The sequence below is a fragment of the Cygnus atratus genome, chromosome 1 (genome assembly GCF_013377495.2).
Source record: "Cygnus atratus isolate AKBS03 ecotype Queensland, Australia chromosome 1, CAtr_DNAZoo_HiC_assembly, whole genome shotgun sequence".
NCBI lineage: Eukaryota > Metazoa > Chordata > Aves > Anseriformes > Anatidae > Cygnus > Cygnus atratus.
This window is the reverse complement of record NC_066362.1, coordinates 105127785-105153193: the sequence shown is the minus strand read 5'-3', so window position 1 is coordinate 105153193 and position 25409 is coordinate 105127785. Positions and strand designations below refer to the sequence as shown.

General features: G+C 37.1%; 2 protein-coding genes across 2 annotated transcripts in view; one reads left to right on the top strand and one right to left on the bottom strand.

The window, feature by feature from the left end:
* The window catches only part of TMPRSS15 (transmembrane serine protease 15), a 56794-nt gene extending 50492 nt beyond the window's left edge, over positions 1–6302 (top strand). Inside the window, 6 exon segments of the mRNA XM_050711886.1 lie at positions 184–233; positions 683–857; positions 2809–2990; positions 3241–3336; positions 4268–4407; positions 6132–6302. Of these exon segments, the coding sequence (XP_050567843.1) occupies positions 184–233; positions 683–857; positions 2809–2990; positions 3241–3336; positions 4268–4407; positions 6132–6302 (814 nt within the window).
* Positions 6303–11146: 4844 nt separating this feature from the next.
* CHODL (chondrolectin) lies at positions 11147–25166 on the bottom strand. Its single transcript, XM_050711870.1, has 7 exons — positions 25037–25166; positions 22940–23252; positions 22099–22256; positions 18712–18759; positions 18254–18337; positions 15527–15629; positions 11147–11461 (listed from the first exon to the last, which is right to left on the bottom strand). Exons 1-7 carry the CDS (start codon positions 25164–25166, stop codon positions 11377–11379), a joined length of 921 nt encoding a protein of 306 aa, XP_050567827.1. The 3' UTR covers positions 11147–11376.
* Positions 25167–25409: the final 243 nt, after the last annotated feature.

Genomic DNA, 25409 nt, shown 5'->3' with positions numbered 1-25409 from the left:
TTATATATAAAAGAATATTTTGTATTTATAATTAAAACATGATTAAAGCATGAAGGACTGTAGCCAAAATACTATGTTTAACAGTTTGATAAACTAATCAAACTAATATGCTTTTATATATATTAGAGAGAGAGTGTTACCTGGTGTGCAGATACTTGTGATTTAATTATACTTTTATTCTAGAGAACACTGTTTGAACAACCGGGTGATTCATCTGCAATGTAACATTAAACGTAAGTACAAACACCCTGGGAATGTTTCACACAGAAATCAGATTGTTCAGTCCATAAAGCATAATGTTTATAGTTTGAATTGAAAGGTTAGGGAATGGACTATAAAAACTGTACTTGTAATGATATAAACACAGAAAAATTTACAATCTTCACTTGTTTTCAGAGTTAAGTATACACTGCAGTTGGGTCTATACTGAAAACGTATATATATATAAAAATGTTAAGGTCTCAGAAGATAACACATCTAAATCCAAGTTACAAAGTTGCATTTTGATTTCAGCTATAAAATGACTTCCTCCATGATAATAGCATTTTTGAATTGCAGGTCAGGTAGTACAAAGCCTATTTTTTCCAAGAATATTAACTATTCAAATAAAATGTACCATATTACCCTACAAATCTATAAATCACTATTATTATTATTATTGTTGTTGTTGTTGTTATTTTAGCTTGTGGACAACGCTTGGTAACTCAGAACAATAGAACAAGGATTGTAGGTGGAAGTGATGCCAGAAGAGAGGCTTGGCCTTGGGTAGTCTCACTTCATTTTAATTCCATGCATCTTTGTGGAGCCTCCCTTGTCAGCGAGGAATGGCTGGTGACAGCAGCACACTGTGTATATGGGTAATGTTCATTGCACTCATAAATTAACACATGCTTTTAACTCCCCCAACATGCAAGTATCCTAATGGTGGGTGGCTGTCAGTAAAGCTGGGTTGAAGTGTAGTCCTGAGCCATCAGTCAGTCCTACACAGAGCAAAGCATACTTTCAAAGGATTGTACTGAAAACACTCAGGAATGACACTTTTTTGAGGCTTATTAGATGTTTTGAAGTAAATTAATATAAATTCACAAGTGCATCTTTGTCTCCACTGACTCCAGGGCATCATGCCAACTAGCTGAGATGGTCATATTACATCCATGCCATGTCTTTTCTTTTTGATTTTAAGAATGACGGTGAAACACTTGTTTTATATGCAGGTTCACTAAGGGGCATCAGATAATGAATAACTTGTGATACTGATACAAAAAATTAAAAACTCGCTCACTGTTTAATTACAGTGTTTTGAAGCTCATGGAGCTTGGCTAAAGGCTCTTTTACTTACTGGTAAACCCTCAATCTGTACTTTAAAGCAGAGAATCAAGGAAACTAAGAAGCATTTTCTGAACAATGAAGAATTACATTTTAAACATACGGTATTAATACCAACCATTTGCACTTAAACCATGAGTAATTTGGGTCCCCATTACTTACTTCAATCTTTGTCAATGCTGTAAAGTACGAGGTGTTTCAGAAAGGTATATTCAGTGTTGCTTGTTCCTCCTGTATACTGCTATTGATTGATCAAGATCGGCTGTGTGTAATTGGAATGAATCTTGATTTATGTGCATTGATTAGACAATACTGGATGCTCTCTAGCTGGTGTTATCTATACCATTCAAAGAAGTGATACATATTAAAATACTTTCTAGGGTTTGCCTCCATAACATCTATCATAGAAACACGTTATGTAGAAGACACCCAGAAACTGGAATGGCAAAAAAGAAACATTACTGTTCAAAATTACAGTAGAGTTTTAATTATAAATAGCTTAACAATAATGCAGTGCAGACTGTGCCAATATATGAGTGCCTCCTCATTGTATGACAAGAGCCATATTCCTGTCACAAAGACATTGAAATGAGGAGGATCAAGCCCTCTTAGTTTGCACACAAGTCCACATCTATTTTGGTGCTTCCTTTTCACTTATAACACCTTTCTCTTTTCACTTAAATCTCATTTTATCACCTCGACTTTGCTGTAGTTTTCCTTAAGTGCAAGCTTCCAGTTGCATCCCTTAATTCTGAACATTTATCTTAAATGCTCCTAATTTGGAAGATCATAACCTCTTGATGTCAGACTAAAAGATAAGCAGAAACCAATTTCATACAATAAGGCTGAAAACATATTTTTGAAACTACTAACAGGTCAATTAAAAAATAGCAAATATATAAGTTCTCTAACTTAGATACAGTCTCAAACCAGGATATGTAACCCAGAAAAAAAAAAAAAAGAAAAAAAAAAAAGAAAGATTATGCCATAGTTTGTCTAAACGTATTGTTTTCAATCTAGATAAGAAAATTAAGAGACCAATTTTCTGAGTCAGTGAGCTGAAGCATTTTCTACAACATCGTAAATCTATTATTCTTCAGATAACTCCATAATAATTTTCTAACTGGGACCAATATTAATTGCATTATGGGCAGTCATCAGCATTCTTCCCAATGTTTAAAAAGCCATAGCAATTTAGTTAATGTATTTTCCCCCACTGCATTGCTGTCTGATTAATTCTTATAAATAATGCATTATAAGCTTAACATCAAGATTCAACCACGTATTTCTACTATATGGATGTTTAAAATGGTATTACTATCACAAAATTGTAAGCACAGCCACTACGTTTTCATATTTATTTTGAGAAAATGTGAACATGCTATGAATTGCTTGGAGGTTAAAGATCAGCATTCTATCTAACATATTTTTCAGAACTTTCATTAATCATTCAAAATTGTGAATATTCCTTGCAACTTCTAGGAGGCATTTACAACCATCTAAATGGAAGGCAGTTCTTGGCTTGCATGACCAATTGAATATGACACACCCCTCAACAGTAATTCGATACATCGATCAAATAGTTATAAATCCTCATTACAATAAGCTTACAAAAGACGGTGATATTGCTCTGATGCATCTTCAGTACAAAGTGCAATATACAGGTAAATAAGTGAGGTGGTATTTTACCATAAAATATATTTATTCTATTATGCTAAACTCTTAACTGTGCTAAGCATTTGAGGGTGATGGAATGGCTCTACATTTTTTACAACCTAATCAATCAATCCAGTACTTCCTGGTTATTTTGCCCCCAAAAGTGAATTTGAATTAATGGACATTTTCTTTTGTGACTCCATAAAAAACAGAATACAGGAAAGAGGTTGAAATTGATTGCTTATTTCACATTCACAGACTACATACAACCTGTCTGCTTACCAGAAAAAAATCAACACTTTCTACCAGGAATTAAGTGCTTCATTGCTGGCTGGGGTGATACTACAAGTGGAGGTGAGTCATCTGTGGGAAAATTATAGCAGGCATGAAGCCAGGAGGGAAAGTCTGCTCCTGATTTCACAGGAGCAAAAGATTAGAGATGTACTCCATACAGAAATTTTGGAGCTATCCCACTCACCCACTAGTTCTTCCCCAAAGCAAAGTAAAAGAGTTACAACATATTTATTAAAAAAATAAATAAAAAAATATCTACAACCATTAAATTATAAAGAAAGCTTACTGCATACCACTTACGAGTTACAATGCTTTTCTCAATATGAAATATGAACATCTTATTTCCAGATATTTGGGGAGGAGGAAGGAAGGGGGGGAGAAGAAAGCTCAGTGTTTCTGAAAACATGCAAACGATTTTCTTCAGAAGTCAAGCATACTGACTGTAGTGTGAAATGCATATTCTATTTGTATATCCCCTTCTCCAGATTTGGAGTCTCTGTAAAATAACGAACATGCCATTTCACTTCCATGGTTGCTTATAAATATTTGCACCTCCATTTTCAGAGTAAAATTGCATTTAAAGTTTCAGGTAGAAACCAGTAACAGAAATCTTTACAAAAACTAGAAATACCCAGTCAAAGTTATACAATGAATAGTGTGGAAACATTGGGCAATCTAAGCTTCTAAGCCTTTAATTAGCTCTCAGACCTCTCCACAGTAAGTTCATAGTCACTGATTTTAATAACCTTGATTCAATTATAACCAAATTCAGTCCCATTACACAAATGAAAGACAGGATTCAGTTAATGAGCACCATTTAATTAGTGATTGTGTTTCAGGGGCATAACCCTGAATAATACAGCAGTGCAGCAGGGCTTCCTACTGTTTGGTAACATGCCCAACATGTTGGAACAAGAACAAAATTATCGGTGTTCTGAGCATGTTGTACATATTTATTGAAGGATGTAAACGTAGTCTGTATGTTCATCAGGTTCCACTTCAAATATATTGCAAGAAGCAGAGGTCCCTCTCATTTTAAATGACCAATGCCAGCAATGGATGCCAGAATATAGTATTACTGAGAATATGATCTGTGCAGGCTACGACATGGGAGGAATAGATTCCTGTCAGGTAAGGATAAGTGACTCATTTTCACTGCAAGCACACAGTACATCTAATTATGGGAAAAAGTGATCCTCCAGTCATTAAAACCTGGACTGTGAATCACTGTGAACATAATTTCTACTCACAATATTTTGCCCGTTTAGTACTTTATCAGGATACATGTTATAATAAAAATCTGTTTTGTATCATCTTGACATAAACAACTTTATAGAGAGATAAATGTGAGGACTGGAAATTTTCTGCACAAAACTTTGAATAATTAGTTCTGAGTAATTCCATGGAGGAAAGAGGAACACATTTAGCAAAAAGCAGGGTACAGAGAAATAAATACCAATAAATCAAAATCTCAAAAATACTTCACTCAAGGAAAGGGAGAGAGCAATGATAATTTTCCCCAGAATACGTAGGCTCTGGAGATGTTTCGTAAGTGAACATCACAGTATTTTGGAGAGGCTGCCTTTCTGCATTTGTCTCGTAGGCTGCTTATTGGGGCTCTCAGTTCTGTTCCCACTCTCCTTTTAATGCACTGCATATCCTTGAGGGCATAGTCAGTGTAGGCCAACACATTTTTCTTCCAGCAATGTGGAATCTACACCATGGAGATTGTCTGGTTCTCCTCAAGTCTGATAAGGAACACTCTCACATAATTGATCTTGCCTTATTGCTCTAAGCCTTCATCAGGTGCAGTGACTTTGGCTACTTTAGTCAAAGAGGAGTGAGTGTATGCAAGCTTACTTTCATTTTCTTTTCCTTCAGCCTCTGTGGCTTTCCTCTTTCCTTTTTGTTTTCTACCCCTCCAACTGAAAAAAAAAAAAAAAAAAAAAAAAGTGTAGCGCCATAGGTTGATAAAGAGTACAAGTGACCAGCATTGTGATCAATGGCCATTCAACCATGAGCAAAGAGGAACAACTGATTCCTGATACTGCTTCAGCCTTTAGGCTGCTGTCACCACCTCTGAACTTTTGTGGATGCTCTAGATTTATGGGCAGAAGTATTTTAATGGCTGAGTCTCCACAGAACTCTTCCCCAAAGCTCCCTTCAAAGCGCCGCAAGAAGACAACAGTAATACTGGTTGAACCAACTAGCTCCAGAATAGACAACAAAAAATGATCGTTTTCTTTTTCATCAAAACAAGACATGAAAGGTCACTCAGGCTGTGGGATGAATTAAATTTATCTCCCGCACTCTCTTGCAATGCTACATCTGCTAACCCATTGAGAAAGAGATGGCAGAAAAGTACATCTCCTCTTCTGGCAATCTTGCCATCATTTTCTCTAAATTTGAAATTGCCAAAGGTCGGGGGACAGAAAATAGAACTGTATTTTAGCTAAATAGACTCAGCTGGAAAATAATTCTACACATTTACCCAAGCTTTGTGAAAAACGAAGGGCTAAATGTATAACAATCGTTTGAAACTCAGTCCTCTACTAAAAGACTGATGAGAATTTAAAATCACATCCTTTTTTATTATTTAAAAAAAGATCATAGATTATTTATAGATTATAAATAGGTATATAAATATATAGAGATTATATATAAACTTTTAAAAATAGATTATTTCTGTGTTTTCTGTATGGAAGAATCCATATTAATCTAATTTCTGGTGTCCAAGGCATAAAAAGATACAATGTTCATGATTAAAGATCATCAAGAAAAAAAACACCATAACCAACAACCTCTGGTTAACAGTTGACACTGTTCACTTTTAACTTTTTAATTGCATATTGCAGGGAGATTCAGGAGGCCCTCTGATGTTTGAAGATGGTAACGAGTGGGTTTTGGTAGGTGTAACATCATTTGGCTATAAGTGTGCACTTCCCGAACGACCAGGAGTGTATGCTCGAGTCTCCATGTTTGTGGACTGGATACAAAATACCATCTATTATCTTGATATTTTTTAATGATAGAAATTGAATTTAATGGTTGAAAGTAAGCCTGTATAATAATGCAAAACAGACTAGCATTCAAAACGCACAATTAGAGAAACTGAAAAGGTATAATTCAAAATACAGTCTGGATTTAAATTTAGGGAAGCAAATATTAATAATTGAAAATTACTTTCTTTATAAAAAATTGAGAGGAATATCTCAAAACAGATTCTATACTTTTTAATAGTTTTATAATTTTACCTTTTCCTTTATATGAGAGGTAATTCTGCTATCTATCCACTGTGTGGGGAAACAGTTTCTTTGAACAGCAGTGTATTAAATGCATAGTAGAGAGCTTTACAAAGGATGGGAAGGGAGGGAGGGAAGAAGGAAGGAAATTAGTTTTCAAACCACAAATGCTTTATTGAAAAATGGTCTAAATTATTAATTTCAGGCCAGACATTAACTATTTTTATGATTTTACACTATTTCCCAAGGTGCATTCTTATTTCAAAGCATAGTCAATTCTTCTCAATAATTACCACGTATTGAAATGAAAGTATATGTTATCTGTTGAAACTGGACTCAGGGGAGTTCTTCTACCTTGGCTGTTAGCTCTGATGTGATGTTTGTAGATTGTGCATAAAGGTTGATCCTGTATCATCCTGCTTTATAATGAGCAAACTTGAATGTACGATTAAAGTTATCTCTGGTGCAATTTGTTTGGAATTAATAGAGTTAAATAAAGATGGAATATAGCTTTTTAGTTTTCTTTTTATGCAAGTGTTTTGGAAATTATTCAAATAATTACAGATATGTACTTGTGTAGATCCTGGCACAGACTGACAATACTGCAACTTCTTCTCATAAAATACAATATATTTTTTTAAAGTCCTGACAATAATGAAGATCATGGTGAATAAAATGTTCTTTTGATATTTTATACTTTTTCTGTCCTGGGGACTTTTAATGTTGATTTTGTGTTTTGTTTAAAATCTATCCTGATTGCCTATTAACAGCATTCCAAATAGTAAAAAGTATAGGGAAAAAAAGCTGTTTGATCTTATTGATCTCTTGTCTAAATACAGTTCTATTAAAATACTACTCTCTTCTTGTTAAAATGCCTTAAATTCAGTGGTGTCTGAATGTTGGCGTAAGGTGATGTGTATTCTGCTTATAACCTAGTATAGAAATTTAATGCCTTTTAATTCCGCAGCACCACATGAAAATACAAAATGCATTCTAATTTACTGGATATATGTATCTATATGTAAACACATAGATCAACAATTTTTGTAAGGAGCTTCAGTGCTTGGTGTTTACAATGCTAAATGCCGATATGAAGTGCAAATTAACTGGCTACAGATATTCATTTTATTGTTAATCTGTTTTTAAACTATGTGGGGGGGGAAAGTTGGTTAAAATATTAAGAGTTCAAAACCTTATATTTAGTAGTGGTCTGTTTCTCCTGTTCCTCTCCTTCACTGGAAAAAAGCCAATGAAAATAAAGTGCATTCTCTGATCAAGTATAAATTGATGCAGATGAAGCAATTACATTAAAACACTTAATTAAAATGTGACATGATTTCAGCGTTATTTACCATACATCACTATTGTAGATGGCATTTCATTCTGTTAATGAAATACAAGAGCCAACTCAAAGCATACCCAGTTACTAGAAAATGTGCTTCTCAGAAATATAGTATCTTTCTGTGTGTATTTTTTGCTTCCCAAAATGCAAAGCACAGATGTATTTTGAGGTATACATTAATAAATCATTACGTCAAACTTAAAGATTTCCTATTATAAACTCCCATACAGAAATATATATATATAATGTTGACTAGTATACTTAAAAATAAACATTTTATTACAACTATGTCTAGATGAAATCAACATAACCTTCTTAGTCAAGCACATTTTAACCTTCATTCAGCATCCATTATTTTAGTATGCCCGTGTCATATTAGCCTGTGGTGAAACCAGTTTTTACTGTATTAAAACATGTAGGCAGCATGGATTATTTTTGATTTGAGTTTGGCCTGAGATGCTTCAAAATAGGGTATGGATGCTTGATGCTGATACATACTTGCTTGCACCTAAAATGATTAAAAGGTTAAAGAAGGAAACAAGAGCTTTCTCTCCGAAATGCTTCTTGCTTGCAAAAGGCCAAGATCACTATGGAAAAAAAAAAAAAAAAAAAAAAAAAAAGAAAAATTACATTCCTTGGGGATGATTGGAGCAGGAAATATAAAGTTTTTTAGAATGCCAAATTGAAGTCATGCTGTCCATCTGAGGCCTAATTAAGTTTTTACACTTCTTTGTCCTTCAGTTCCTTGCCTCACACCTCCTGCTGCTGTCTGCAAGAGATTTAGGGAGATAGTGATCAGAAGGGAATGTGGTCGCCATGAGCTGACCCCTTAGCTGTAAGTAGAAGCCAAGGAGCTGCTTCAGAGTGGCTGTAGTTGATGAAATCTGACACCTAAAACTGCTTCTTTCTCCAGTCTGCAGAATTTAATATGTACATGAAGGACAGAAAAGTGGTGGAGTTTTTTTGCCTTTTTTTTTTTTAAATAGCAATTCTGTTATCACTACTATAGCATTTCACATGAATAACTTTGGTTTTCCTGGATTCTTTAAGCCCCACAAAAATCCAAAGGAAATACCAACACAGTCTAATTTCTAGGTATTCAGTCTACAAGTGCAAAACACCTGTTTTTTCCGCCTTTCCTCTCTTACTACTAGCCCTATCTCCCTTTTGCATCTGGAAATAGGAAAATAAAGGTGAAAGAAATTGTGTATGTATGGAATTTATATGTTGTGCATGAAAGAGAATCACCAGCTTAAAGATGGGACTAACTGGTGCAAGACTATACAGTGCATTCTGTGCACCATTTGTTATTTTTAACATAGGACTCTTAAAACTGTTCAGATTGTATTTAGGAACCCAAGTCCTAGGCAAAGGAAATACACGCATAGAAACTATTTCCTTCCCTTGGTCAGGTGAAATGATACATAAATGATATTGGTCCACACTGATAAATGCCCGGCAATCACCTTTGCCCTTTAGGAAAGGCATCTGAAGGTGTTTGAGTTCTCCTGACTGCTACATGGAAACTACTCCTGACACTTCTGCTATACTAATCCCAATATTGACTGTCAATGTCCCTTAGAAGCACAAAGTATGAAGAAATGGTAGCTCTGTAGTTATATGTGAATCTTCACTCTCCCTCCTTCCCTATTTTCTTAAGGGAGTTAATCTTTAAAGACCAAGTTCTTATTATCCCAGATGTTCACAAGAAAGATGAAGCTCTTGGCCTCAGGTGAGTTAAGCAATAATTAGGTTAGGAAAAAAAAAAATCTAATCTTGGTTATCAAGTTTTCTTCCTATTCATAATCACTATAAAGGAAGCTGAAGTAGGAGACTGAGCAAAGAAAGATATTAAAGCTGATTGGAAAAACAACTACAGAATGTTCTAAGTAGGAGGAGTGGCAATACTTAATGTGAACTACAGAAAAAGCCTTCTTCAAAGAGGAAGTAAAAATCATGGCATAACTGCAACTTTAAGATGCTTCCAAAAGTGTTTCAGCAATGCAATAGCATCGTACCATTAGTATTAGTGGCAGTGAATATTTATAAATACTTTTTCTTTACTCAGAAAAACTGATACATTGTTCTCTCTGACCTTCAAAAGCTCTACTTCAAAAGCTTCCAGAACATCAACTAGCACAGCGTAGGCATCCCAAAGCATAATATGCAATCGGTTCTGTCCATCTCTCCCCAGCTTCCACCCAGTGGTAGTTTTCTATTTATATTAATGGAAAACCTGACAAGTGTGAACTCATGCTTTTGAACTCTTGCTGCAAAGTGCAGCAAGACCCTTTAGCCTCTCTGCTACATCACCAAACTGTCATCAACAAATCAGCCAGAGTGTTTTTACTAGCACCCTGAGATGCAGTCCTAATGACTGGTAAAACCATTTTATGGCACAGAAAGCTCTTATAGAACCAGAGAGAATGAACGTTAGTGATATTAATAATATCTCTAAAAAAAGGACTTTGAATGCATTGTGGTTACCTCTAGATCTATCAATTAACATAATTAACACTTTTCTAGATAGTACTCTGAGTAATGTTGGGATCAATTTCTTAGTACTACTTCCAAGACATGACATTTGTCTTCTCTTTGATCCAACATTATGTTATTCCTATCAAACTATTAGCTATATTTAAATAATCTTTAATGTCTTCTTTACATAGACTTACTGAAACAAGTAATTTTATTCTTAAACTCTTTCCCATTGGGATACTTACACTTTTTTTTTTCCTCAGAAAAACTAAAAAAAATTTTACTTAACAACTAAAGGCTGAATTCAAGGGACACCTCACTAATGTTTTACCGCTTGCCAAGTGATTTATGTTGACCTTGTACCAATATGTCAAGAAGATATGGTCACTCCTCAGCAATGTGGATTCATTATATAACATCAAATGACTTTTATGAATCTTTGAATTTTGCCACAGCAGATCAATGTCGTAACATGGCAGCAGTCTCTGCCAGTGAGAATGGTTTATATATACCAAAATAATTTGTGCCTTAGGATTAAAAACTGTCTTAAGCATGCAAATAAATACTAAACAAATATTTTGTATCAAACATTTATGCAAAGATAAATAATTGTTACACTGTAAAATTATCAGTTCCATTTACAGTACATCAACTAGGTCACAATGCATGACAGACTAAAGGAAACAAAGAGGTTTCATTTAACTACAAACAATCTATCTTAAAACTGATGCACATTGTAGCTATGTTGTCATAAAAACTTCAAACGCTCTGTTCATTTCATTACTCACAACTAGCTAACTTACATCTCTTAGCAAAATAAACACATACCCTTTATTTAGCATGGCATATTTTGTTACTGAATTAATAATCAAACAGTATATAAAAATGATCTGAACATTTGCCTCAAGGGAAGCTTAGAGTTCATTCTTGTAGATCCTTTGCATTTTCAAGCCATTCCAAGCTAATGTTCTTAGATGACATTATAATACAGCCTGACTGCAAAATGTTATTTTTGCTTTGCTTTCAGTCAGTAAATCATTATACCTCCATGCTACTGTCCTTCCTAGGCGTCTTTGAAATCCATAGTGTGGACTGGTTTGGACTTGTTTTTGTTCTTCCTTTACTGAAAAATAAAAATATAAACTATTTTCAGTGCATGTGTACTTTTACAGGCCCTGAATCAGGTTTGTGATCAGACATGGATCATCCCCTGTTTGATGGCCATTTTTGTTGGCATAGAGTCCCCAACCACATAAGGGTCATGCCCATGTTGCATCAAGCATAGTGCCACAATGGTGGGTCAAGGTAAGAAACTGTTACCAACATTACCAGACCACCCTGTTTAGGAGAGTTCCTCCCACGCAGTGAAGTGAATTGAATGGCATTTATTTTTTATTTTTCAGTTCGCATTCATCCACACTTACTCATACAGTATAGTCTTCTCCATTTCTGGCCAGAGACTAAAACCCCTCTGGAAAAGACTACTCTGTAGGAATAGGTGTGGATGACTGTGTGGCCACTGTCTGAGCAGGGCAGGGGAAGGCTGATCACTTCCCTTGTATGGAAGGATGCATGGAGGACAGGAGTATACGCATCCCCAAGCCTGTGTCTAACACACACAAGCCCACCCACCCAGGGTGGCTACCGCAACCATGCCCATGCGCATCCTGGAGCTGCACCCCTGTGACCGTGACACACTAACGGGTGCCAGCATGTACAGGTAAGCCAGAAAGCCTCTTCCCTTCAGAGCACTACCTAATTTCTAATGAAATAATGGGATATGAGTCAGACTCCTAGCAATGAATGACCAGTAGAAAGCTTCCTTAGGCCTAGTTTTCATTCAACACTGTTGATAGTAGTTTTTTGTGTTTGTTTTTGTTTTGTTTTGAGTAAAAAAGATAAAACTGGTCCCAAAATACTTGCTCTGGAACACTGCAAAACCATTCACTCTAATCTTCACAGGGAACCCTGAAGCACACTTTAAAATGAGGCCAGACTCTCCATATGGGTAGCATCTTCTCTGGTCTGACTTCCACAGTGCACCACCTTCCCTCACTTACATGCTCAAGGACAGTGCACTGCAGTCTGCTGAAAAGAACAGGCACTTTATGAGCCTCTGCAGCTGCATTTTAGTAAAAGTATTTCAGTCTCTGGACAGAATATTTCATGCTGATATATTTTCCAAGTAAGTAAAAAACAGAGGACGAGAAGTGGCCTTTATGCCAGCACATAATTCTGTAAGTTGGAAACCTGAGAGTCAAGATCCCAATAGTACTAGACATTCAGTTTTACTCAGTTACTGGTATATAAATGTAAGTGAGTCTGAATTGATTTAAAATGCACTTTGAGGGAGCTGAACAGTTTTCAGTCCCTCCAGACTTACCTCTGAAGTCCTACAAAGTAATGCATTATGTACCTGAGCCCATTGGAGTAATTGAAAAGACTCCTAATGATTTCAGTGGACTTTAGATCAGGCCACAATGCTATAAACAAAGTAATTGCAATGGATCAAGTAGTTTCAGTACTTCTTTCTTTAAGAAACTGATTCACTACTGCCTTCTAGATTAATAGAGCAAACTCAGGCATGTTTTTTAAATTTCTGGTGAAATGCTTTGAATGGAGAGTTCTTGCCACAGAGCAGGAACAATTTCTAAATAACTTGGGCCAGAACTTTAGCTGTGTAATACAAGCTTATCTTCACTGATTTCCAGCAGCTATACATCTGGTTCAGGAAACAGGTTTTAGTAAGAAAGGTGCAATAAATAGGTTGAGCATATTGCTGGTTTGACCATCAAATGCAATCATAGAAACTGAGACATATACCAGGTTGGAATTTAAACTTTCTGCAAGGCATTCAGATGATAATGGAGATGGGTCTTTGAAGCAGTTTCTCCTTGCTTCCCTGGAAGAAATGAAAGGGAGAGCATCTAAGCATGAATGAGCTGATCATTTCTACTAGCTACAGGGAAGATGATTTGCTTTGCCTTATTACTACCCTTTAAGAGCTCAACGCCAGGCAAAATTAGTCATGACCTTTCAAGCTAGGCATGTCCTGGTTGGCCATGGATTGTGGCTTTCAGAAGAAAGGTCACCATGTTGTGGAAGCCTAAAAAAGAATGAGAAATCAGGTTCATTCAGAAAGTTGGGGATCCCTCCTTCCCCGGCAGGACAGAATCCCTTTCTTAAAGCTCTGCACTGTCCAGCTGATCAGTTGAAGTGGTTGACTCTTTCTTTGATTTGTTTTTTGCCCAAGAACTGTGTACTTGGGATGAACCAAAATGATTTGTTAGGTAGATCATATGTGGAAATATAACTGAAAATAACCATGGAAACACTTTTTTAAAAGAAAGATTTGTTTCAACAGATACAAACAAATTTTTGATGATATCAGAATACAGATGAATTTTAATGAAAAAAAATTTGTCTTCCTCTATTAAAAGCTTTAGTACAACTCAAAATGAATAGTCTAAAAAAAAATGTTTTTGTTCTGGTTCAAATCTATTTTCTTCCTGATTTTTGTATCATTTAGTCTATCAAACCAATAAATTAACAGCACTATCTTCCAAGATGAATTTCCAATACCTGTGTCATGCAATATTTACTTCTTGGAAGTTCAGATTAATTAATTCTGTATGAACTGCTATAGCATCAAAGGCCTGATCAAAGCCCACTGAAGTCAACACTACTATTTCCATTGATTTCAGTGGGCCATGAATCTCTCATTGTCGTCCTAAGACTATTTGAGAGCCTCAGCCTCCACAATCCTTTTTCAGAGGGAGAAAAATCAGAAAAGGTATGAACATGTATGTCATTATACTTACCAATAAATCCAGGTCCCTTATAACATGTGTTCCAGATTTAGATTATTTATATAATTGTTATTGTTATACATAAGATTCCTTTTTTATTATTTTTTCTTTGAGTTGCCAACCTTTTATAGCCCAGCTGCCAAGGTCTGGATACAACCTTTCACAAGCCTGGATTTGCCTGCCATAAAGAGTTTGGAAAGCATGCATTTTCCTTTTCTTTATAGGGAAATGTGTATCATTAAGACACAATCTATTTTATACAGCAGACTTCATAATACCATTTTTATATGTTCAGTTCTCTCAATGAGACGTATTACTATGAAGAGTTAAATGAGAAACACAAACTAAAAGACTAAAAGTAAGGAGCAAAAATCTTTTTTTCTAATTTTCTGAAACAGTGATGTCAAATTCCCTGCTAGCATTTCTGCACTTCAAGAGAATAGGGATAACAAAGCTTCTGAATCTGTTATTCTTTTTATTTTATAAAAATAATTTTTATCCATAAAACATACTTCAGTTTAAACTTCTCTGACTACATTAACTTGAGAACACTCTATGAAATGAATGCAGAATGAAAAATATCCTTGAAAGTTACAGAAAGACTATTTCAGAAAAAAAATGCATATAGATTATCAAATTTTGATATAACATATTTTCAGAAGGAAAAAGGTCAAAAGTATTTAAGTGTGAATCAAAACATAACCTGTTTCACAAGCTGAAATGTTTCCTATTTGCATAATAATAGTGACTGTTTGAACCATCTCTGTATATGCTTATCTATTTAACTTTATGTGTCTTCTTTGACAGATAAATGATGTACAAAAAAAGTTGCGCTGGCGTGTGGCTCAAAACTAATTTTTGCTTTTTGTTTTCAGTTTTCCTGCTCTGGTAGCCCATCATGCTCATATGAGATGTGAACTGAAACATCATTAAACAGCTGCTAGTCCTGCTCAGAACAATTGGCCCTTTTTGTCAGAAAGTGAATTGAGTCCTTGAGTTTGCCCTGTATCACTGAGGACCCCAATATTACTCCCTCAAGCCCAGATGCTATATAGGAGGTAATCATGATGGAAGAGGTAAAATAAAAGCGCTGACAGTAGCTCAGTGTATCAATTGGTCAGCAAATCTTCTTCCGGAAACAGGTAAAGTCCTAGTGGCAACGTACTTTGAGAGACGTGGAACTATTCCAATTTATCTGTGGAAAAGTCTGAAGGTGAATGTTCAGCTCTAACAGCTGTAAACTACTTGGATTTTAATAGATGTAAAGATGGTTCTTTGCATATTTGGGGACAGATGTAAGCAGTCTTTCAGTATGAATAGCTTGCCAATGGAAACATGAATTCCACATTATAGAACCATTTTGAATTAGTGTATTTTACCTTTTATGAAGCATCTGGAAACAGCAAGTCCCAAAAGCCACCAGTATCAACAGCAGTAGTGGTATAGTGGGTATTACAACATAAATTAGATTTGGAATTATACCTACAAAACAAAAAAAGTTCTCATTAATGCCTCCCATCTTGAAATACACTTGACCACGTGAGTAAAAATCTGGAATAAAATATCAGAAATACATTATGTTACACACACAGAAAGAAAGAAAAAAAAAAAAAAGAGCATTTATGCATTTCTTCTGTAGGAAGAGCTCCAAAAAGATGACTCCGCAATATCAATAATAAAATACTACTTCCCCAATGTTATGCAAAGAATATCTTGACAATTTAAATTCTGACATTTTCTTTGTGCATCAGTGCAAGATTTCCAATTTTGTGATTGAAAAATCAAGTATTTAAAATGATTTCTACAATGCATATAACCTGTCTACTCAGTTGCTCTTAAATTATGGTTTCCCGACTACACAGGACTACAAGAGAGAACAAACTCTGCTCTTTTCTTCCCATTCCCTTTAAAAGACTTATATAAACTGTCCCAGAATAATGTGGAGAGAGATGAAGATGCTCCCCTGCAGGTTCCTGGGCAAAAGGAGTGGGAAGTGGTACAAGCTGGGACTCTATTATCTGCCTAGAATAGAAGATGAGGTTTACAGCTTCCAGAAAGGGTCTGTTTTTCAATAAGTATATACCTGTGTTTTATAACACTATACACATAGGGTACATATTGTGAAGACTTTCTCACCCATTGTTCTCTTCTGAACATATTTTCACTAGCAAGGATAAAGGCTGGGTTTGTTTGTTAGTGTTAGATTAATCTTTGAATGTTTTTTTTAAATAGTAATATAAATTTCAAAATACAGTTCATCAATATATCTGTTCCTCTGGAGCTGCAAACAGTGGGAACAGCAGCTGGGAAATTCACTCAAATTCAGCCAACAAATGTGGAAAGGGAGTGCCAACTTTCCATAATACCGTGCTGTAATCCTGTAAAATCCTGAGTTGCTTTTCAGAGTTGTTCCATTCCTTGCATTAAGGCCATGCTACCACACTTAAAGAACTGCAGGGCATAGGACATAATTCAGGACATAAATTGCTAAATGAAGTACTTGAGAGCATTATAGTAAGCTCCTAGGCAACCATTTTCAAAATATCAAGCACCTTCTTTACTACTTTCAGCAAAGCATTTAACCATTCTTGGCATGTCGGGTTGGTGTTGGACAGGCACTGTTTAATGTTGGTGATACGTACAGTGGGATCAAGTGCACCCTCAGCAAGTTTGCCTATGACACCAAGCTGTGCCATGCAGTTGACACACTGAAAAGAAGGGATGCCATCCAGAAGGACCTGGACAGGCTTGAGAGGTGGGCCTGTGCGAACCTCCTAAGATTCAACCAGGCCAAATGCAAGGTCCTGCATCTGGGCCAGGGCAAACCCAAGCATAAATACAGGCTGGGTGAAGAATGGATTGAGACCAGCCTTGATGAGAAGGACCTGGGTGTCTTGGTTGATGAGAAGTCCAACATGAGCCAGCAATGTGCGCTTGCAGCCCAGAAAGCCAGCTGTATCCTGGGCTGCATTAAAAGAAGTATGACCAGCAGGGCAAGGGAGGTGAGTCTCCCCCTCTGCTCTGCTCTCCTGAGACCCCACCTGGAGCCCTTCATTCAGCTCTGGGACCCCCAGCACAAGAAGGACATGGACCTGTTGGATTGAGTCCAGAGGAGGGCCACGATGATGATCAAAGGGCTGGAGCACCTCTCCTATGAAGACAGGCTGAGGGAGTTGGGGTTGTTCAGCCTGGAAAATAGAAGGCTCCAGGGAGACCTTATACCAGTCTTCCAGTACTTAATGGGGCCTACAAGAAATTGGGACAGGGACTCTTTGTCAAGGAGTGCATTGATAGGACAAGGGGTAATGGTTTTTAAGAGAGTAGATTTAGATTAGATATTAGAAAGAAATTCTTTTCTATGAGGGTGGTGAGGCACAGGAACAGGTTGCCCAGAGAAGCTGTGGATGCCCCATCCCTGGAAGTGTTCAAGGCCAGGCTGGATGGGGCTTTGAGCAACCTGGTCTAGTGGGACCTGTACCTGCCCATGGTGGGGGGATGAAATTAGACAATCTTTACGGTCCCTTCCAATCCAAACTGTTCTGTGATTCTGTGTGGTGTTCATTAAAACACAGGGTACTTAAGGACGTATGACATGGCGCTTAATCTGCAGATAACTGAAAACTTCATGCCCTGTCTGTTAGGAAGGATTCCTTTGTGCTTTTTTTGTGATCCCCAGGCATCAGATATAAAAAGACAAGCACCATATGTTTGTTTATCATGTGGGGGAAGAAGATGGAAGGAGATGAAGAGACAAGGCATTGGCTATCACAGCCCTAGAAGGAAATGCTCCACAGCTGGATGAGGGCTGGTGAAGTCTTACACCCTAACAGAGACTCACCTGGGTCAGAGACAGCAGTGCAGACTTCAAGGACTGCTAAACTGTAGGTTTGGATCAAAATTTGGGGGGACATGGAAATATTTCTTTCCACAGTTACAAGTAGGATCACATGGGACTCTTGAAATCAACTCAAAAGCGTTCTTCTTCAGGGCACTCTCTGGGGCAACAGATTGCTTCCTCCCATAGATAATAATGGAAGTTTTTAATAATTAACTGAGTCCTCTGTTAATGTTTTTACCATAGCTCTAAATTCTTATGAATACATTACCTGTTTCAGTAGCTATAACGTGATACTGATCTTCTGGTTTCTGAGTGTCATATGGATTTCCTGCTGGCACTGTTGGAAAAATACCTGGAAGGATATCAGATCTTTTAGGAAAACTGTGTGTATAAAATATAGCTGTTATGTTGTTCAATAAATTCATCATAATTACATTTTCATTTACATTGGAAAAAATAACTTTTCCAGGATTAAACTGCTGCATGTAAGTGCGTAAATAGGACTTTATTGAAAAATTGTGTTTATATCTGGAACGAGAATTATAACCAGTAGTATTTAAAATGATAGCCATATATTTGTAGCTATTAGTCTCTATAAGATACATTTTTCACATGTTCCAGTACTAACCTATGTCTGTTAAACTTGAGTAATTTTAGAGGGTCTGATAAGTTATCCTTATAGTTATTTATTATTGCAATTCAATTTAGTGTATCAGAATTTCTTACCGTAATCTGGCTCTGCTCTGTCTCCTAATTCTTTTTCTAAGACATTATCTGTTAAATCAATATTTGAAATCAATAGTTAAAGAATTAAATGTGTAATAAAACAGATACTTTCATTATTTTGCATGTGGTATCACAGAAACAGATATATTCTCCAAAACAATAATTACTTATTTTTTTCAGCATTTAGTTTTCTTACCAAAGATTATTTGCATACTAGTGTCAATTCACTTCTAGTTCATACTTTTCCCTCCCCTTTGAAAAGGGCTATAGTAAATTGAAGTTCCATTTCCTGGTGGCATCTGCTAGGTTATTGGCTAAATCACTGAATCTCTTAATTTCTTGCGCTGAATAAAACTCTTAACATATCCAAAGTTTCATTTACGTAGTTGATACTAAAACAGTATAAGAAAGGAAGTGTTCTTGATTAATACTTAAGTCTTATTCAGATTTTTAAAATAATGCCTAAAGAATATTGGCTATAGAGCATAACAAAGAAGCTCAAGTTTTTGAGGTTAGATGTCAGCTTCATGTAATTTGGTTTTACAATGGGCAGCCCTAAATGGGCAGTGGTTTCTAATGTATCACATAGGAAGTGAAACTACCAAAATAGGAATGATAGTATCATATTCCTTGTAATGCATAAGAAACTGGAGGACCAAATCTGGCTTTGAGTTGTACTGCAGAGGCTTATAGGTTTACTTACGGTTATTGTTACAAAAAAAAAAAATTATAAAGATTACAAAAATAATAACCTCACATTGAAAGGATGAGTACAGGAGTAGAATCTGCATGATATTTTGAATACCATTCCTTTATCCTAAGATAATATTAATATAATAGTGCTACTAGCCTGCAGTTCCAAGTGTCCTGATAAACACAAAATGCTGAGAGAAATCAAAGAGGCATTAATGCCTACTAGAACAAAAGTAATTATTTCATCTCCTCTGGTAAAAACTGGCTACATTTGGCCATATATAAAGAAAGATATCAAAATACCACTAAGAACTGAGTTGTTCACTCTAGACAGCAGAAAAGGAGATGAGTTTTTAATTTGATTGTATAATCAAACCTACAGGAGCTGGACAGGAACTAAAAGCGGTTGCAATTACCAACCTATAATTAAGTTTAAGATCAGTGAATGATCAATATGATTTAAAGCCAGACTGAACATTGCAACAATGCTTAAGTGCTTAAAAATGAAAGTGACTACCAGAAATGCAGTTGCTGCTTGAGTATGACTGCCCAATGAAAGACTACTCTGTACTTGCTGCTGATAAAATCAGATGCAGCTACATCATGAACACATACAACCTCTCCATTTTGGCCTATGACTGGTATCATACGCCATATACTCAGACAGGAATGTTGTGAAAAACAACACGCTAAGATAAAAAAGTGAAATTCAATGTCCACATGTCACCATAACAGTCCTAGTAAATTGGCTGCGTTTTTTATTACAAATAGTTGAAGTTGAAGCTATTACTGTTATTTGGAGAGAAAAGGAAGGTCTTTCGTAAGTCTTCCTGGGTTTTAGATAGCAAATGTAATTTTCTTACACTGCAGTATTTTCTTTAGGTAGTGAAAGAAATGTTATATACCTATTTATATACACGTATACATCTATTCTTTTCTTCCATGTGATACAAGAATACATTTCTGGAGAATAGTCTTTTGCTGACAAGCACAATTCCAGCACCATGGAAAGTAAATAGCTAGGATTTTGCAGTAGTGTATTTAGATACATAATAATGTTAATAATAATCTGTCTATTGTTTGCCTTATTGATGTAACATTCCTCATTATACACTAGTGATTTATTTGTACATGGTGAAAAAAATATAAATTCATTTTCATTGTTACTTTTATCTGTTTGTTTTCTGGAAACTCAAAATATCCAGCATTTTTTTTGTTTTCTGATAGAGAAAGCAATAGGATTTAATAAGTCTTTATCAGATCACAGCTGGAATAGTAAGTAGTTCGCTATTGTAGAATGATTATTCCACTTACATTTGTTTGTTTTTAAAGATATGAAATATACTTGAAACTGAGCCCTTTTAATCAAACTTACATTTTTGGATGTTATAATTTTGCTATTCTGCTATTTTTATAATAAAACTTGTTATTATTTTATTTTATTCTCTTATTTTAAAATAATTGTGATCAGCTGTAGAAGTAATAGAATTTTGCAGATCACAGTTCCTTGAATGGCCTGTATGACCAACATGATCACCGATCACCAAAAGACAAATGACAAATGATAGACACTAATAATTTTAGAAGAAACAACAGAGGGTGGGGTGTTAAATGTGTGGATATATCAAACCTTCCAAGTATTCAGTATTTACTTGCAATATTAATTGCCATTATTAACACCATTAAGACAATAGACAGTAACACAATTTTCTATCCACCAAAGCTGGTGGAAGAAAATAGCCTGAATCTCTAAAACAAATGTATCATCTCCAAAGACTGTGATCACTGATAGATCATGAATATAGAAAACAGTAGGAAATACTGCAGAATTAGGTGGGCTAAATAGCTGCTAAGAGTAGGATTTCATATGCATTCTGACTTCCAGCTTAGTTTTTGAAAGGCACACCACAAATTATTTGAATACATTTGCATGATCCTGCTGAAAAACATGTTTTCATTTACTGTAAATACCGTCAAAAGCAGAAGCTGTTACAGGCTCAACTTGTAAGTTTACTTTTCATGTCCTTTTTCTGATTGCACTGTGTTCTAGTTTATAGTTCACATTTCCTCTGCTGACTTATACAGAACCTATGTCATGTCTGGAAGTACAGCCAAATTGCCTAAGATCTGGCTTTTTCTATCACTATCTGAACTAGTGTGCATCTGCTTTTTGTATCTATAAATCTACATGTGTGAATGCAGATTTTTTTTCCTGCTGTTCTGGACTTGCTATTTTTTTCTTTAAGCCAGAACTGTTAGAATAGTTCTCATATACATACGTTGATATAAAATATCAGAGGTATGAGACAGTTTAATTTTTTGCAGTAGGCGCAAGAGATGCTCTGTTCATCCTACTTGATAGCAAGCAGAGGAATTAGAAAATGGCCATTTAAAATACTTAATGGAGAATAAACGACTGAATGAGTTGAAGTAAACCTGAGAAGGCATGATAGTGAAGCTAACCTTGAAAACATTCTTATCGGATACAGACAGTTTTATTTAAATTATCAATAAATAGATACATTACATCCTCTATTAATATCAACTCCACCACTCACATGCCAAAGGAATCAGTATCATGGGCAGGTCTAATGGTATGACCACATGACATTTGCAGCTTCCCTCATAAAACAAGAGGCATTGTTTTTCTAAGAAAGGGTCCCATCTGTGAAATATGGCTTTAGTGTCACCTACCTGGGCCATACTTGCAGATAAAATTGTGCTTCATGTTGCATCTGTCATCATTCCACTGATAAAGATATGGCCCTCCCAGACCAGGATTTGCAGTTGGCTGATGATACATCACAACACAGGCTTCACTTCCACAGGAAGGCTCATCTGTGTACCAATTTCTAGCAGTATACATAAATAAAAATTTTTAAATGTTGATGATAAATTTCATCAGAACATCAAGGAAAGCAGTTAATATCAATGGAAAAATGTCAATCCCAGTGGCCCCACCGTCTTCAAAGGTAAGCTGCATTTCCCACAACACCTCTGTGAAACGAGTTTAGGGCCTGGGATACAAATATCTGGATAGTAAAAATATTAACAATAATAATAATCTGGCCAAAATCATCACTGCAGACATAACATTCTGCTGCTTTCTTGACCATTTTCATTCCTATTTGACTCTTACCTGCCCCTGTGAGCTGTTGTTGTTCTGGCCTTTTTCTTCAGGAAATTAAAGTGTTTTTGTTTTCAAAAGACAGGGTAAAACCAGAATGATTTGAATTAAATAACATGCATTAATTTACTTGTTGGCTGCCTGCCTGATCTAAGGTGGCCAGTCTTGCAGAATTTGTCTGAAATGAGAGTAAGGACAGTTTTAGACTGGACCTACATTACGCCATCCTTTCACAGATTCAAATCAAAAACCCTTGCTGCCAGCTCCCCTTTGGAGAATTTAAGGAGTCATGCTGTTAACTTCATGGGGCAGCAAGTCTTCCTGCTTTTTTCTCTACAGACTTGCCAGGCATTTCACCCTCCATTTCTTTCCATGAAACCTTCTCAAGAAGCAGTTTTACAGACTTACCTGAATGGTGAAATACTTCCATCAGCCCACTGGTAGAGGTCAGGGCAAGCGCTTGAGGTGGCTAGTCCATCACTGCTTCTCCACAACCCAATCCAGAAATCTCCATCAGAAATCCCAGAGCCTGACTTTGTGAGGTTTTGCAACATGTTCTCTATTAGTTGCTGCTCAGCTTCACTTTCTAAGCTCAGTAAAGCCCCGCCATCAATTTCACAAGCTTGGCGGGCCTCCTGAAAACCCACACGTCTGGACAAGTCCTGGAAATAAGCTATCTTGTAACAAGAACGCTTGAAGTCACCATAGCACACCTTTTGACCTGGGAAAAAAAAAAAAAAAAAAAAAAAAGGTGGGTGAGCATATTAAAAAATATGACAAACGAGAAGAAGAAAAAAGTACAGCATAGCATGACTACAGTGATGCAGAAGGAGAGTAGACTTTTTCTTGAGCCCCTCTACGGAAGGACTTACGGTGATAGAGACACTGCTGGAAACCTTAGCTTGAATTTAACATAGCTCATATCCCACTAGTACCTAGGAATCTATGGCTTTCTTCCCAAGGCTTCTTAAACTGTCTCTGAGAAACTGAAAACTCCCACCGACTTCTAGAAAAATGTTCTCTTCTTTAATGACTGTACCATCAGGTACTTCTGTTAAAGCTAAGATTTGGAAGGTAGCTTTTTGTAACTATTTCATAGAAACGGGCCAACTCTACTTCTATTTGGTAATCAAAACTATTTGACCAGGAAAAAGTTTATCTTCTCAATTTTAGTGGCAGGAAGAAGCTAACACATTCTTGGTTCTGCTATCTGACCTTGAGAGGCTGCTTTCACAAGGACTTCATAGCTACTCTCCACTATAGCATCTCTAAATACAGCCTCTAGGTGTATGTGGAAAGACAGCATCGGTTCCTCTAAGGGTACCTGATCAATTACTTCTTCAGTGCAAAAAGGAATAACAAAAAAAAAAAAAAAGAGGAAGCCATAAACAATATACATGCACAAACCTGGCAGACAAATGTAATACAGGAAAAGACAAGAAAAAAAATACTTGTCTGACACCAGTTGGAGGGCAATCGAGAAACTCTATGTAAACAGGACTTAGCAACTGGTAAGGATGCAAACCTGGGGGACCAGGATGTTGGGGGGGGGGGGGGGGGGGGAAGGGGGTCAGTGGGATAATGCACACTGAGGAGGGACTGTGCAGGGTTAGTGACTGGGGAGGAACAAGGAGGGAACAGAAAGGGGTATAAAAGCAGCTAGTCATGTGTAAAACGGGGCCAGTCAGTATGCTTCCCTGACTGAACCCTGCACCTCATGACCGCAGTCTGTACCGTCTTCTTATTAAATCTTTCCTTAATTATTTCTCTGTGTATTCTCACTCTCTGTCCTGTGTATAGGTATGCTTTCAGCACTAACTCCTGGAGCAGGCAGCATCTCCCAGCCAGGCCCCTACCACGACCACCACCACCACCACCAGGAGTGGCACACGTCCCAAAAAAATAGCTTCTGGGGAGGACTAATGTGAGGCGAGTGCAGGGCTACATGCTGGCAGCTGGAGTGGGGCCACGGGTCACAACCTGTGCGCCTGGTGACAGCTGCTAGGGAGTGCAAGTGTCTGTATCTTCCCCAGCCTACTGTGGGTGGGGTGTGCACATGTACTCATGAGCAAACTTTAAGCTGAACCAGGCAACATGTACCAGAGGCCTTGGGTCCAGGGCAAGGGCAAAGGTTCAGGGCTGGTATGCCCAAGGGGACTTGCAGATGTGGTGTAGATGAGGGACGAGTGTGTAAACTGAGCTTCGAGCTGGGCCAGCTGGTAAGTAGGGGACCTGTGAAGTGGGTAATGGACCTGGGATCAGGATCCAGGCTGGGTGCTAGACACACAGTGGGACTGTGCTGGTACTCGAGGGATCCAGGCACAGTGCTGGGTACAGAAGGGCCTTGCTGGTGTTTGAGGGATCTGCTAATGCGTGTGTGCTTGTGAGCCTGAAGAGTGCTATGTGTGTGTGTGCACACCTGCTTTCACTAGGGCCCTTCTGTCTCTGTGAGCCCAACAGGAGGAGCGGACACAGCCGTCTGTTTATCTATAACATGGGACCCACATGTGGGTGCTGCTGAAGGCAGCGCCTTGTCTGCAGCAGTCTGTGTGACCAGCCCTGTCTGTGTATCTGTGGGACACGTGCTCAGCTTTGCTACAGGTTGAACCCATAAACAGGACAGCTGCAGCTGCATCCCGCAGCCCCGGCAGGGACCCCAAGCACCAGGCTGGACTCCAGGGACCAGGCAGGAGAAGAGCAGGAACCAGAGGTGCTGGAGGTGGCAGCCACACTCCTAACGTCCCTTAACACAGCCAACAGAAGCTCCAGACATTAGCAGATATCGCAGTACTGTCCAGATACCACAAAAAATCCCTACTATGCTTTCAAAAAGCACTCGATCTACTGCATTCACAAAGGTTTTCCCTTGCCCTTCAGA